The 16,037-nt window shown below is 45.4% G+C and overlaps 1 protein-coding gene across 1 annotated transcript in view; it reads right to left on the bottom strand.

The window, feature by feature from the left end:
* DNAH3 (dynein axonemal heavy chain 3) overlaps window positions 1-16,037 on the bottom strand; it is a 93,013-nt gene that overhangs the window by 14,718 nt on the left and 62,258 nt on the right. The window contains exons 47-54 of the mRNA XM_060692883.2: window positions 15,098-15,241; window positions 13,603-14,269; window positions 12,710-12,875; window positions 11,296-11,512; window positions 9,363-9,545; window positions 6,515-6,713; window positions 3,207-5,348; window positions 508-727 (exon numbers count right to left, since the gene is read on the bottom strand). Of these exons, the coding sequence (XP_060548866.2) occupies window positions 508-727; window positions 3,207-5,348; window positions 6,515-6,713; window positions 9,363-9,545; window positions 11,296-11,512; window positions 12,710-12,875; window positions 13,603-14,269; window positions 15,098-15,241 (3,938 nt within the window). The remainder of the gene's footprint in view (window positions 1-507; window positions 728-3,206; window positions 5,349-6,514; window positions 6,714-9,362; window positions 9,546-11,295; window positions 11,513-12,709; window positions 12,876-13,602; window positions 14,270-15,097; window positions 15,242-16,037) is intronic.

Here is a 16,037-nt window from a genome sequence, read left to right on the forward strand (position 1 = left end):
AGTCAAAATAACATTCCTTTCTCAGAGAGTCAAGGACGCCTTGCCCTGGCACCTGGAGTCGGATGACTGGGAGGTGTCTCCAATTTGGATGGTGGATGATTGGACCATGTGATGGACATGTGGATACTGGGCAGGGACTTGAATTTTCACTTGGGTGGGGAAAACCTGGAAACTTTCAGATTCCGATTTTCCCAGCTGTGCCAATATGACATCTCTAATAAAATGGAACTTTGAGGAAACTGAAACCTCAGAGTCTTCTTTTGTTGGGGGTGTTACTTGCAACCCTGACAAAATGGTTGTAAGTCAAGAACTACCTGCAAGGGCTATCAAACAGCAACCTGATTCGCACCAAAGCCACCAATTAATACTTTTCATGAAGAATGAATGCTCGTCCACCAGTAAAGAAAGAACAGAGAGGAAGGTTCCTTGCAAAGGAGAAATGAATGAGCTTGGGGAAAGTTCTCAATCCATCTACTGCATTTAGAAGAGACCAAATTAAATCCTTGCCTGAATTTGACATGGGTATTTTCAGGTACGATGATTTCCTCGCAGATTTTTTCCAAAGCGGGCATCCAGCTGGTGGCCAGGTGACAATTCTGCAAGACAACCCAAGTTCCATCTCTGATCGCCTGGTTGATCATCTTGGCTGCGATGGGGCCTTGTCCTTGTCCCAAGGAAATGGTCTGGATGCTCTCCATTCCAAGATCATCGGCAAACTTCAGCAAACCTAGTCAAGAAACACAACTGTCCTCAATATTTTTCCAAAGCACCTGGAGGCCAGGCAAGGAACAACGGATGGAAACCGATCAAGGAGTGATTTCAACCTAGAAATAAGGAGGAATTTTCTGATGGTGAAAACCATCAACCCATGGAACAGAAGTTGCCTTCAGAAGTTGTGGGAGCTTCATCCCTGGAAGTTTTCAAGAAGAGACTGGACAGCCGATTGGACTAGATGACCTACAAGGTCTCTTCCAACTCTATTATTCTATTCTATTCTATTCTATTCTATTCTATTCTATTCTATTCTATTCTATTCTATTCTATTCTATTCTATTCTATTCTATTCTATTCTATTCTATTCCTATTCCTATTCCTATTCCTATTCCTATTCCTATTCCTATTCCTATTCTGCATTTCCATTCCATTCCATTCCAATGTTCTGTTCTGTTCTACTCTATTCTATTGCAATATTCTGTTCTGTTCTATTCCTATTCTATTCTGCATTTCCATTCCATTCCATTCCATTCCAATCCAATGTTCTGTTCTGTTCTGTTCCTGTTCTACTCTACTCTACTCTACTCTACTCTACTCTACTCTACTCTACTCTACTCTACTCTACTTTACTCTGCTCTACTCTGCTCTACTCTGCTCTACTTACTCTACTCTACTCTACTCTACTCTACTTTGCTCTACTCTACTCTACTCTACTCTACTCTACTCTACTCTACTCTACTCTACTCTCCTTTACTCTGCTCTACTCTACTCTACTCTACTCTACTCTACTCTACTTTACTCTGCTCTACTCTACTCTACTCTACTCTATTTACTCTACTCTACTCTACTCTACTCTACTCTACTCTACTCTACTCTACTCTACTCTACTCTACTCTATTCTATTCTATAAACGTGTGGGTCATTTTAAAGAATCAGGGCCAACTTTTTTCAAAAGAAGCGTGCACACCATTCCCCTAAGTAACAATGTGTGAACGTCCAAAGGTTGCTGAACTACAACACTCAGTGTCCTCCTCTACCATTGGCCATGTTGGTCAAGACTGCGGGAACTGGAGTTTTAATAACATCTGATGGGTACGGGGTGCCCATCCTTGCAAGAGATCTTTCTGTTCACGAATCTTCAAAAGAAGCAGGGTGATAATTAAGGATGTTTGTCAGATCCAAATCTATAGCTTATTCTATGGAGCTCTCTCCTTCAATTAGGTTGCTCTTAGTCGGGTCAACCCTTCCAGTTTTGCTAACATACTCTTTTTTTTTTTTTTTTTTTTTTTAGAATTTCTCTGAGTGTATTTTATCAGTAGAATGTCAAGACTGGTTCTACTATCTAGTTAGTAGTAAGCTCATAATTATTTGCTAAAAGACATTGCCCAAAAAGTGCTTTTTCGAAAGGCAACTGGACTTTCTTAGGGGTTTTTTCCCCCCACATGAAAACATTGCACTTCTCATCCAAGAAGCTTCTTCGGTTCTTCAGGAAGAACTTCTTAGATGAGAAGCAGAACGTTTCCAACAGGAGTGGGCTTCAAAAATTATAGGAAGGAGTTCTCTGCCTGGTTGCTGGGTGGGCGTGGCCATGGTGGGCGTGGCCTAGTCGGCTTCTTGCACCATGGTGGGGGGTGTTTTTGCCCTCCCTGGGCTCTGGAGTCTTTCCTTGAGCCCCCGGGAGGGTGAAAACAGCCTCCCCAGGCTCCGGAGGCCATCTGGAGGCCGGAAACAGGCCCATTTCTGGCCTTCTTGAACTTCTGGTAGGCCCATTTTTCGCCTCCCTGAGCCTCCGCTCGCGCGCCCTGCACTTACCTGCATCCAAAACGGGCCACGTGAGGACTCTGGGGAGGGGAGGGGTGGACGGGGCCAGCCAGAAGTGGGATTTGGGGTTCTCCGAACTGCACAGAATCTTAGCTAGAGGTTCTCCTGAACCCCTGCGAACCCCCAGCAGCCCACTCCTGGTTTCCAAGCAGAAAACCAAGAATGTCCAGTTGCCTTTTGAAAAAAGTGGGGGCACCCACTATCTGGAACGAGCTCCCCCCGGAGATACGGAGGATCCCGGATCTGCACACTTTCCGCCGTGCTCTTAAGACCCTCCTATTCCAGCAAGCCGGCCTGGCCTAATATTCTCCCCTTTCTTTTTAATTTTTTAAACTGAAATTTTAATTTGTTTTAAATTATTGGGATTTTTAATTGTCCTGGGCTAAATTATTTAATTTGGTTTTAATTGTTTCTAACTTTTGTATTTATGTATTTTATTTTGTGCCTGTTCACCACCCTGAGTCCTTCGGGAGTAGGGCGGTATATAAATTTAATCAAACATAAAAACATAAACATAAAACGTAAAAAGCACCTTTGGGGCAACCATGACCCGGATGGCTTGAGAACTTCCACAGACTTTTAACAGAGACAGAGCTCTAAGTTTCCTTCCTTGTCACCAACCAATCAGTCCAATGAGAATTGATTTGAACTGAACTGAATTCCAACCTCACCTGCCATGGGATCCGCTCCTGGGGACAGGACGAAAATCAAGGGGGCACAGCAGTTGGAGTCATTGTAACTTCCAACGAGATCGAAAGTTGGGGGTTCAATGTAGGTCCTCCCCATCTTCTCCATGATGAACAGCTGGGTGGCTGGGATAATTTTATCGGGTCGCAAACACCGGAGCACCACCATGCGGTCAAGACCTGTCAGCCGATTCCACCCACTGGGGAAGTCTTCTTCGTGAGGCTTGGCCGAATCATAAATCGCTTTCCACGCCTGGACGTGGGACTCGAAGTGATCCATCAAGCCAGTGAGGTTCTCGAGGCCCGAAGCACGGACAATCTCAGCCCAAGCTTTATCTGTCAACCACTCAGAGGCGGGGTTGGGGTAGGGGTTCTCCAAGGCCACCCCTCCGGTCAATAAAAACCGCCAAACTTCATCGTCTATTTCGTTCTTCCCTTTCAAAATCCCGATGGACAGAAGGAGGGAGAAAAGCAGCTTGTCCTTTTCGAACAAGGACCGACAGACGTTATTGTAGATGCTCACAGTGAAGTGGTCGATGATGTTTTCGATTCTTTCCTCCAAAACATCGCTTTTTCTACTGTTGGCGAGCGACTGGACGTAGAGGTTAATGAACCATATCAAGGAATACTGGTACATCGGCTCGATGTGCGCTAGATCGGAAATGCAGAAGAAGACGGTTGCGGAATGGACCGCCACGGGTTTGTATCCCATCCGCGTCGCATCAATCTCTATCTCAGTCATACTGGCAATTTCTTGCTTCTCGGAGATTTCTTCCGACAGCTGTTTGGAGGAGGAGAGGACTTTGATGGCCGTTTCGTCTTCTAAGATGTTTCCTTCCGATTTGGAGAGGACCTCCAGGATCTTATCTTCAATTTCCTTCAGCTGCTTCTTGTTCGCCGCACTCTCGACGATCAGCTTGTTCTTCTTCTCTTCCAGATCCGGTTTTTCTTTGGCAGCCACGATCCCAAGGAGCTGATCCTGAAGTCCCAGAGGCGTAATCATGAAATTGAGCAGGCAAACCTTCACCGCCACTTCAGGGAGGTAATGAGGGTTCCTTAAACGGGTGGTGATGTAAAACCTGAAGTCTTTGGAGAACTCGATGATGTTTTCCCCCAGTCTCATATACTCAACTCCCTGCTGCTTGAAGGTTGTCTTTAGCAGAACAGGCTCCAGGAAAGCATCCAGTTCCTCGCCGATATTTTCCAGGAGGACCGGCGTTCCAAACTGGATGGCGTTCTCCAATGTCCTGACGTAATTGGTGTCGGATAACTTGATGACCGAGAGTTTGTTGCCTTTTTCCATGTTTTTGACCCACTTGTTGGCTTGCCCTTGAGGGTCGATCATGAGAGCCCATCGTCGCGAGTTGGACACAATGATGCCATTGTCAATCGAGAAGGAATCGATGGGCAACCCTGCAATCTGCCAGGCGCGAATCTTGACTGGATCCCCTAAAGTGTTACTCAGGCTGAAATCGTTCGAGCAAGGAATGTCCTTCTCCTTGCATAAGGCCAGCCACTTCTGCTGACATTCCAGCCGGTAATCCACGGTGAAGGCCCCCAGATAAGCCACCGTCCCTGAAGACAGCAAGGTGTCCCCTGTCAGATCGGTGTAGCGGATTCCCAGCAGGCGAGCGGCTTCCGTCCACCTCTCCTTCTCGCCTCCTAATCCGCTGATCAGTTTCTCGGCTCGTATCAGCTTCTGGGAGCATATCTCAATGTTGTCCTCCAGCTCTTTCTTTCGGTTATTCATCTCTTCAAACTCGTCATTCAGAGCTTGAAGACGGTCCATCAGGGTCTTGAGCTCTGCGCGCTTCGTGTTGAGCTTCTGCATCTGGATGTCGAGCAAGCCCTCTGCCTCTCGGAGGCGTTCCCGCTTAGGGGCAACGACCTTGGCGACGCGGTCGTAGACTTCCATGGCTCTCACCCACTTACATAAGCCTTCGCAGGCTGAAGAGACGTTTTTGATGACAGCGGGCTGGAAATCGGGGTGGTTGATAAACCTCTCTCGGATTCTCTTCATTACTACGGCGGGAATGTTATCTTTGTCGTACGTCTTCAAGCCCTCGAGGAATTTCAGATCACCCAGGACCTTTTTAGAACTTCCCCAGTAGTCTTCTATCATTTTACCTGCATTTCACAACAGAACACATAATCATGAATGCGTTTAATACTAGACAACCTGTGCCCCTTCAAGTCATTGTTTTGGTGACATTCCCTTTCCTAAACAGAGAAAGAGAATGACCACAGGTGAGCAAAAAAGCAGTGGGAAGTGGACTATTTCTGACTTCCTGCTGGCTTCCCCATTGCTTCTGGGAATCTGGCAGGGAGCATCAGAGATCTTCCTTCCTTCCTTCCTTCCTTCCTTCCTTCCTTCCTTCCTTCCTTCCTTCCTTCCTCCCTCCCTCCCTCCCTCCCTCCCTCTCTCCCTCTCTCCCTCCTCCCTCCCTTCACCTCTCTCAATCTCCTTCCTTCCTCCCTCATCCTCCTTCTTCCCTTCCCTACCCTTCCCAGCAGTCAGGTAAGTGACTGCTGCTGGGTGGGGGAAGGAGCAAGGAATTATGAGATTGGCTGGGAAACTGTCACAGAGCATTGAAAATGAAGTTCACAGCAACCGCAGCAACAGCCAGTAGCACTGAAGCAGCCACAACCTTCCCAAACATCATCACTCAGAAGCCATGGGTCCCAAATTCATGGTGCATTCTGTAAGTTAGCCTATTTGAGCTACCTTTGCTCAAAAATGATTGCCCTATGATGTACTGTTTCACCCAAATAGGTCATGACAACAAGAGTACTATATACCATGTTTTCCCGAAAATAAGACCCTGTCTTATATTTTTTTGAGCCCCGAAATAAGTGCTTATTTTCGGGGAGGTCTTATTATTTTGGGGCATGTGGAGTAAGATGGGGCTCCTCTTGCCATCTTACCTGATTTCCAGCTCTGCATTTAAATATTTTCGGGAAGGGCTTATTTTCGGGGGGAGGAAGCTTATTTTAGCGCATGCGCTCAAAAGGCCAATTGGGCTTATTATCAGGGGATGTCTTATTTTCGGGGAAACAGGGTAAATTTTGAACAGGATAAGGGAAATCTGCAGAGCATGTAATACAGGAAATGCAGCTTTCTTGGAAATGATGCTTCAGCAGTCACTGATTTCTTAAAATGAAGGTGATAATAGGAGATAATGATAACCCAAGAGCAGCAAAAGGGATATATCCTACCACTCAGTAATATTACTCCAGCAACACAGAATTTCTCATTTTTGCAAAACCATCATCATTATCGTAATTGTTATTACCAGTTCCAGTCGGATCCGGCTTCCTTTCGGGTTTTATGCCTTTCATGACACAAATGCTCTCCATGACGAGTTTGACAGGCCCCGGAGGATTCTGCATGGATTTGACGAGAGAGATATCCGCAGGGTTCAAGGTATCCAGAGCCGAAAGGGCAGCCTCAAGAGCGGGCATGGCTTCTGCCAGATCCCCCTCGCACTCTTCCTGCAATCGCATACAAGAACCGCAAGTTCAGCCACCCTTTGACATGCCACATTGCGCAGTCAACGTTAACAGAATAACCGAAGAGTTGGAATAGTGTTCTAGTCCAACCCCCTTGTCAGACAGGAAACCCTATACCTGTGATGGCGAACCTATGGCACGGGTGCCACTGGTGGCACGCGGAGCCATATCTGTGGGCACGTGAGCATTGCCCTAGGTTAGCTCCAGTGCGCATGTGCGCTCCGGCCAGTTGATTTTCAGGCCTTCTGGGCCCACCAGAAGCTGGGAAACAGGCCGTTTCCAGCCTCCGGAGGGCCTCCAGGGGGGGTGGGGAAGGCAGTTTTCGCCCTCCCCAGGCTCCAAGAAAGCCTCTGGAGCCTGGGGAGGGTGAAAAACAGGTCTACTGGGCCCACCAGACCATCGCATGCCAAAAGCAGGGTTGCACCGGGGGGGGGGTCATGCGTGCATTGACCACAGGGGGCAGGGCGCATTGAATTATGGGTGTGGGAATGCACATGCGCAACCTCCCTGTGCTCCTCCCGCTTTTGGCACGCGACAGCAAAAAGGTTAGCCATCACTGCCCTATACCAAGGATGGCAAACCTTTCGCGTGGAAACATCGCAGGGCCGCGCTCCTGAAAAGCCGAACAATCAGCTGGCTGGCGCGCATGCGCACACTGGTTTTCATCACTGCTGTGCACATGAAGGGATCACGCTCCGGATAAACTGAACTTCCAGGTCCTGGCGTGCATACGCACCCGACAATCAGCTGGCTGGCGCACATGCACAGACCAATTTTCAGCACTAGTGCGCATGTGAAGAACAGCTGATGGTCACGCGGGCATGCATGCCAGAAACTCAGAAGACAAACAGGCAAGGCCGCGCGTGCCAGGCAACATGGCTTTGTGTGCCACTTTGGGCACGTGTGCCATAGGTTCACCATCACGGCCCTATACCAATTCAGGCAAATGGCTGTCCAGTCTCTTCTTAAAATCCTCCAGTGTTGGAGCCCCCCACCCCATGGCTTGGTTTGCATACAACGGTTAATAGAATAGAATAACAGAGTTGGAAGGGACCTTAGAGGTCTTCCAGTCCAACCCCCTGCCCAGGCAGGAAATCCTACACCACTTCAGACAAATGGTTGTCCTTTCTCTTCTTAAAAACTTCCAGTGTTGGAGCATTCACAACTTCTGGAGGCAAGTAGTTCCACTGATGAATTGTTCTAACTGCCAGGAAATTTCTCCTTAGTTCTAAAGTTGGTTCCCTCCTTGATAAATTTCCATCTACTGTTTCTTGTGCTGCCTTCTGTGCTTTGGGGAATAGGTCGACCCCCTCTTCTTTGTGGCAGCCCCTCAAATATTGGAACACCGCTATCATGTCACCCTTCCCTTGGTCCTTCTTTGCATTAAGCATTGCTTTGTGTTAAGCCAGAATCATCATTAGCAAAACATATATTAAAATATTGGATTTATAAATCTCCCAGGTTGGTAACTTCACAGACTCAATCGTCTAGTTTTCTTAGGCAAGTAGTTTGCTTTGTCTTCTTTTCAAGAAAGCAAGGGAATATTATTCATTCGTGCCTACCCTACTCATAGCTTTTTAAGATCAACTAAAGTCAAACAGGTGCTGCCACCTAGCTGTAGAGTGGTTTATAACCCAGAATTTACAGGTAATCCTCCCTTACACACCACTCTCATTCAATGATCGTTCAAAGATACGACAGCATCAATTAAATTGGCTTAAACAAACATTCCTCAAGGTTGTGGCCATTGCAGCGTCTTTGATCACAGTTATGATCGCAACTCAGGCATTTATTTATTTATTTATTATTTATTAATCAAATTTCTATACCACCCTACTCCCGAAGGACTCAAGGATTTGGCAACTGGTTGGCACCTACAACTTAACAACCCCATGTGATTCGCTTAACGACTGCAATCCGGGCCGCCACCACTGCCATCGTTAAGTCAGCGCAGTCATGGGCATTTCACTTTACGACTGTGTCACTTAGCGATGGGGTTGCAGCTGGTAAGGGAGGACAATTTGTATCTGCATTATGTACAAGCCTACTGTATATTTCGGAGTATAAGGCACACTTCCCCCACCCTAAAAGAGGGTGAAAATTTGGGTATGTCTTATACAGCAAATGTAGCCCTGCCCACCTGCTAGCCCCCACCCTTTGGCCTCTGCCTCCCAGCAATTTACCTCCTTGTAGCAAGCAGCAAACAGCTGATTAGTAGGAGCAGCTGATTGTCGGTTGGATCGGCCTCCCGACCCTCAGCTGTTTCAGGCTGCAGGGATTCCCATTGCCTATTGCCACGCAGGCCTCCGCTGTTTGCTGCAAGGAGGCAAATTGCTGGAAGGTAGATTATTTTTTTCTTGTGCTAATCAGACTGTGCTGAAACTGAAAATGAAACTAAAGTAGGCTTTTGTTGTTTGCTGCAATGAGGCAAATTGCTGGGAGGCAGAGGCTGATTTTTTTTTCTTGTTTTCCTCCCCAAAAAAAGGTAGGCGCGTCTTATAGTCCAGAGCGTTTTATACTCCGAAAAATACGGGTAGTTAATTTATTCAATGAAGAATGATTGGAGAAGCCATGGTTTATTTGAGGCATTGTGGGAAGAATGATGGGGTGCCCATATCCAGAAGAAATTACCTTTATCCCCTGTGCCACAGCGGCGGCTTCGTTGGCCTCCTTCTCGTCCGCAGCCACCAGCTCCTTCTTGGCATCGACCTCGCCCGTTTCCTTCTCGATGTGAAGCATCATCTTCTCGGTCTCTGCAGAGGTTTCGATCAGCTGAGGCTGAAGGGCCGTTAGTTCTACCTGCATGACCGCTACCTGCAAGGGGGACAAGACCAATCTGGATACAACAAAGCAGGGCTTCTCAACCGTGGCCACTTGAAGAGGTGTGGACTTCAACTTACAGAAATGCAGATTTCAATATTTCCTTGACTATTACATATTCAGTCAGTTTTACTGCACTGATAGATGGAAAGATGGATAGATGGATGGATGGATGGATCAATGGATGGATGGATGGATGGACAGAAAGACAGATGATGGAAAGATGGATGATGGATGCATAGATATATAGATTATGGATGGGTGGATGGATGGAAAGATGGATGGATGGATGGAAGGATAGAAGGATGGATGGACAGAGAGATAGATGATGGAAAGATAGATGATGGATGGATAAATAGATAGATAATAGTTGGATGGATGGATGGAGGATGGATGGACAGAGATAGATGATGGAAAGACGGATGATGGATGCATAGATATATAGATTGTGGATGGATGGATGGAAAGATGGATGGATGGATGGAAGGAAGGATAGAAGGATGGATAGATAGATGGATGGATGGATGGACAGAAAGATAGATGATGGAAAGATAGATGATGGATGGATAAGTAGATAGATAATGGTTGGATGGATGGAGGATGGATGGACAGAGATAGATGATGGAAAGATGGATGATGGATGCATAGATAGATAGATTATGGAGGGATGGAGGGATGGATGGAAGGATAGAAGGATGGAAAGACTGATAGATGGATGGATAGACGGATGGATGGATGGATGGGTGCAGTGGTGAAATCTTCTCTGGTTTGCCACCGGTTTGCTGCCCGCACCTGTGTGCTGTGTGCCAAGCAACGCCAAGTGTGCGCATGTGCAGTACATGCCAAACACACGCTACATGCACGCACATGTGCAGTGCGTACCAAACCCACGCTTTGCACAGAAAAAGGAGGCTCGGGAAGCTAAGTAGAATAGCGAGTGTTGGAACAACTGTGCCGCACAATTTAGATTCACTAGAAAGCAGATTTTCCGGCTTTCTAGCGATTTTAAATTGCACGGCACAGCTGATCGTTGGAAATACCGATTTGGAGGAACTGGTAGCATTTTTTTTACTACATGTTCGCCCAAACCAGTGCGAACTGGTAGCATTTCACACTGGATGGATGGATGAATGGATGGATGGATGGATGGATGGATGGATGGATGGATGGATGGATGGATAGATAGATAATTTTATGCGGGAGAAAACCCGAATAACCAAAGACCTACATAGATAGATAGATAGATAGATAGATAGATAGATAGATAGATAGATAGATAGACAGACAGACAGACAGACAGACAGACAGACAGACAGACAGACAGACAGACAGACAGACAGACAGATAATAATGGATGTATGGGTGACTAGGTGGGTGGGTGGATTATTGGGGCAGCGCTACAAGTCTTGAGCATTAGCTTAACTGTGATCCATTCCAATGCCATTTGGGCATGGTGGATTTGAGCTTCAAACACACCTGGACTGAGCCAGCTTGTGGACTGGATGTGAAGCTAATAAGCTACATCTTATTCCTAATTTATAATCCTCATTTCTTCGGAGCAAATGAATCACAATCCCAGGTCCCGATAAACTGTCCTTCCTGATTTCTTTGACCTGCTTACGGGAAGAATGAAAAGTGGGAGCAAACTAGCTAGGGGACCAGAGTAACCCACAAATCTTGGCTTCCGGCAAAAAAAAGCCATCATTAAATATTCCTTTGCTAGTAACCCAAGCCCAGAACGTACCTGTGAAGCTGCAAAGTCGAGTTTTTGAAGGCCTACAAGGTAGCGGTTTCTCATCAAGTCCACTTCATGCCTTTTGGCGTTGAGCAGGGTTTTGAAAGTCAGAATTAATTCCAAGTAGGATGTGGGCGTGACATAATTGTGTCTTCGGAGAATGTTGTAATAACTGACCGAGAGTTCCCTTACATTTTCTTGAAAATACTTACACATGAATACAACCCTACAGGAAAACATTTACAGGTTAGAAATAGTTAATGGGATCAAAAAATCAGATTTTCTCTATGAAAATATAACAGGTTAAAACAGGTTAAAACCAGGAAGTAACGACATCCGGGCAGGTGGGCGGAGCCTCGTGTTGCCGCCGCTATTGGTTCTCCCATCCACCTGCCGCCACCGCTACCGGTTCGCATGAACCCGTACGAACCGATAGCATTTCAGCCCTGGTTGTAAGTCAAGGACTACCTGGATTGGTTTAGGAGGTTTGGGCAGTGTTCATAGTTAAGATACCATTAAGCCAAACTGACAAAGTCAGTTTGAATGAAGATGCACCAAAACTCAACCGTAAAAAAAATACTTAGATATTAAAATGGACAAGGGACTTAATAGTTATTATAAATGACATTCCTCATCATCAAAGGACTCAATAATTATCATTAGTAATTTATATGTCACTTATATAAGCTTTGATCTTATTTATTCCAGTCGGAATGCGGATAATTTAACTGCCCTGAACTTTTAAGTTTGATTCTGTGTCCTTCCGCCATTTTGCTGCTGTTATGAGTTACTGTATTTTTCAGAGTATAAGATGCACCTTTTTCTCCCTAAAAGGGGATGAAAATTTAGGTGCGTCTTATACACTGGATGTAGCCCCGCCCACCCTCTGGCCCCCACCCTTTGGCCTCTGCTTCCCAGCAGTTACCTCTTTGCAGCAAACAGCAAGAAAAAACAGCTCCTTTCAGCTTCAGCACAGCCTAATTAGCACAAGTTGATTAGATCGGCCTCGTGACTCTCAGCTGATTTGCTCTCAGCTGTTTCTGCTGCTTGCTGCAAAGAGGTAAATTGCTGGAGCAAATTTTTTTTTTCCTTGTGCATAGGTTGATTAAACCTATGCTGAAAACAAAAATGAAAGCAGGCTGTTTGCTGTTTGCTGCAATGAGGCAAAATTGCTCAGAGGCAGAGGCAGATTTCTTTTTCTTTTTTTCCTCACCAAAAAAGGTAGGTGCATCTTATAGTCCGGTGCATCTTATACGAAAAATACGGTATGTGGCAAAGGTTGCCGATTATTTTTACAGCTTCATCATTTGCATATTCATTAGAAAACATCTTAATCTGCATTGCAAGCATTTTTATCCTATAAAGCAAGTTAATCGAAGAAGAAAAGAGGAAAGGGAAAACAACTTGTCATTTTATAACATACGATTTTCTTATTTCATCTTCCAACTTCACATCCTCCAAGAATTTATTGGCAACCATTTCCAGAGCATCCGTGGGCCATCTCTGGAACCAATCAATAGTGCAACAATTGATCAGTGATGGGAACATCCGTAAACGATTCCGGAATGCATCTCCAATCGGGCTCATTGCTGAAAAAGAGATGATGATCCTTTCTCAGATCTCCTGAATCCATTGTTAGCATGATTCCTGATCTAATTTTGGCTGGGGGTGTTGGATCACAGGGCCCTTTAACTCCTACCCCCAACCCAGTCACATTTACAGAAATTAGGCTGAAAAAGGAACAGGTTTCATACTTAAGGAAGCCATGGTTTAACTTATCCAAAATTTGTCATATTGAAAAACACTGCCCTTTTTTCCCACAATGTGCTTGATAAACAAGTGACAAGGTTTATCCATATCAAAATATTTTTTTGTTTGATACACTCAATTAAAAATTGATGTATCTTCTCTAAATATAGATTTTTTTTCTTGAGATGCTCAATCAAAATGTCCTAGAGCTAGCCATACCTAGAACAATCTGTAAATTTTTCTTGAGCTGTTGAATCAAAAGATGTAGGCCTAGACATACCTAGAACAATGTGTAAATTTTTCTTGAGCTATAGATTTTTTTTCTTGAGATGCTCAATCAAAATGTCCTAGAGCTAGCCATACCTAGAATAATCTCTAAATTTTTCTTGAGCAGCTAAATCAAAAGATGTAGACCTAGACATACCTAGAACAATCTGTAAATTTTTCTTGAGCTATAGATTTTTTTCTTGAGATGCTCAATCAAAATGTCCTAGAGCTAGCCATACCTAGAACAATCTCTAAATTTTTCTTGAGCTGCTGAATCAAAAGATATAGACCTAGCCATACCTAGAACAATGTGTAGATTTTTCTTCACGCGCTCAATGAAAAAGTTATACATGGCCAAAGGGGTGGCTTCGATTCTCCTCCCTTCGGTCCTCGCCGCGCTCTGCATTTTCTCCACGATGTCCGCCTTCTCGTCTGCTGCAAAAATGTTAGGCACATCCCCCGTGTTCAGAAGCATGTTGATGTCCTCCACAAAAGACTCGTCTTTGATCTGGTTGTCACAGAACAAGAAGACCGTGCTCTTGTTGGCCACCCCCGATTGCAACATGACCTTCTTAACGTCCTCTCTCCATTCGTTCATGCTGTAGAACTTGGTGATCTCAATCATGAAGAGCTCGTAAGAGTTCATGAAGGTGCCCAGCTTGGTGGCACTCTGCCGGCCGCTCCCGCCGATGCCCACCAGTAGCAGATGGCCATTGTCTTGCTTCAGGACCCGACAGATGCGGGAAATGTGCTCGATGGCAAATTTAAACATGACCAAAGGCATGGGCGCCTTGCTGATGTTGTTGAATTCCTCCAGGTAGTACTCCATGACCGATGTCAGCTTGTGCAAATCCGTGATCTCGTCGTATATCTTCTTGTCACTGGACGGCTTAAAATAGTCTCCGAAAAAGAGACTCCGAATGTTGTTATCCGTGATTTTGCCAGTGGGAGACAGATGGCTTAGTACCTGGGGAAGAGATAAAAGAGGATCCTAGATAAATTGGGCTTGTGTTCTGACCCAGCTCCTCAAACATGACAAACCCTTTGACATGAACTCAAAAGATTCCTTCATCACAAATGCCCTGGCAAAAAGTTTATCTCACAGTCTAACAAGTCTGTCCGGCAGGGAGATGAATAGTTGTCTGCCACACCTATTCATCTCCACCCCCTGCCTTTTATCCCCAGAGCTAGGGTGGGGCTTTGCTAGCAGCGGTGGCTCTTTCGTCCCAAGGACCGGCCCATAGATTTCCACTGCTCTCCTCTCCTCTGTCTTCTGCACAGCCGCGCCTCAGGCACTGGACCCAGCTGTTCCTCCTCTTCCTCATCAGCCACCTCCAGACCTGGGGGCTGTTGACTCTCCATCTGAGGGCTGATGGGGCTCCGCCTCTGTCTCTCTCTCTCTCTTTGCCAGCTCCATTTCCCCCTCAGAGCTCTCAGGTTGCCCTGATGCTGACTCCCACACCTCCTTCTGGGTTGTCTCAAAATAGTAGCCACGTTGTAAACACTCTGAGACCATTTGTGACCTTCCCAGCTCGTTTCTGACAAGTAAAGTCAGGAGGGAGGGGGAGGGACCGGATTTGCTTAATGACCGCGTGGTTCACTTTTCTGCAGCGGTTCACTTAACAACCATGTCCCCCCCCCCAAAAAAAGGTTGTGTTAATAACCTACTTGCTTAACAATGGAAATTCTGGTCTCAATTGTGGCTGTGAGTCAAGGACTACCTATTCCTCCTGGGTGGCCACTCTCCTCCTCTGCGCAGCCACCCCAACAACTGTCTTTGCTTTAGAAGGCCCACCTTATCGACACTCTGTTTAAAACAGTCGGAGGTCGTTTCTTTCATCATATTAAAAAACACTTCTCTGTCGCTGGCATCGATCAAGCGGTCATAAAAGACTCGATACACTTCGTGAATCCAAAGTCTGATCAGTTTTTCTCCATCCTGCCAAACGAAAGGAAGGGCGGGAAGGGTATTAAAAAAAAAAAATTGTAAGTTTCTTCTCTGGTAACTTTTTTTTTAAATTTTTTTTATTAATTTTACAACAACAACACAACACAACATACAAAACACAAATGGGTTTCTTTTTATGTATCAGTTTCATTCCTCTTACTTTCTATTTTCTACATTTCTCATTTTTCTCATCCTTTATTATCTTTATTTTTATCGTCCCTTTGTTTCCAGTTTTATTCATTTACAGTATTTTACACATTCGTCACATCATTTATTCACTTTTACTTTCCCTAATCTCGAGGCAATCGTACCACTTAGTCCATCCTTGATAATATTCTGTGTCTTCCTTTTCTTTTATTTCTTTCGTTAATTTATCCATCTCCACACAGTCCAGGATTTTCTTAATTGTTTCTTCCTCTGTTGGTACCTTTTCGTTTTTCCAGGACTGTGCGTAGACTATCCTTGCCGCTGTAATTATATGCAAAATGAAATTATCTAATTTCTTTACTGTAGCTTCTGTTCAATATCCCCAGTAAAAACATCTCTGGTTTCAAGTCCACATTGTAACCAATTATCTCTTTTATCCAACTTCTAATTTTAGCCCAATATTTTTTCGCCTGGTGGAGGCCGCCAGAAGTTCAAGAACCAGAATTTGTATGTCCCTTGACACCCAAAGTGGTAAAAGAGAAGGAGAAGGAGAAAGAGGGAGAGGGAGGGGAGGGGGAGGAGAAGGAGGAGGAGAAGGAGAAGGAGAAGGAGGAGAGGGGAAAGGAGGAGAAGGAGGAGG

The sequence above is a fragment of the Pantherophis guttatus genome, chromosome 14 (assembly GCF_059756535.1).
Source record: "Pantherophis guttatus breed Tessera chromosome 14, ASM5975653v1, whole genome shotgun sequence".
NCBI lineage: Eukaryota > Metazoa > Chordata > Lepidosauria > Squamata > Colubridae > Pantherophis > Pantherophis guttatus.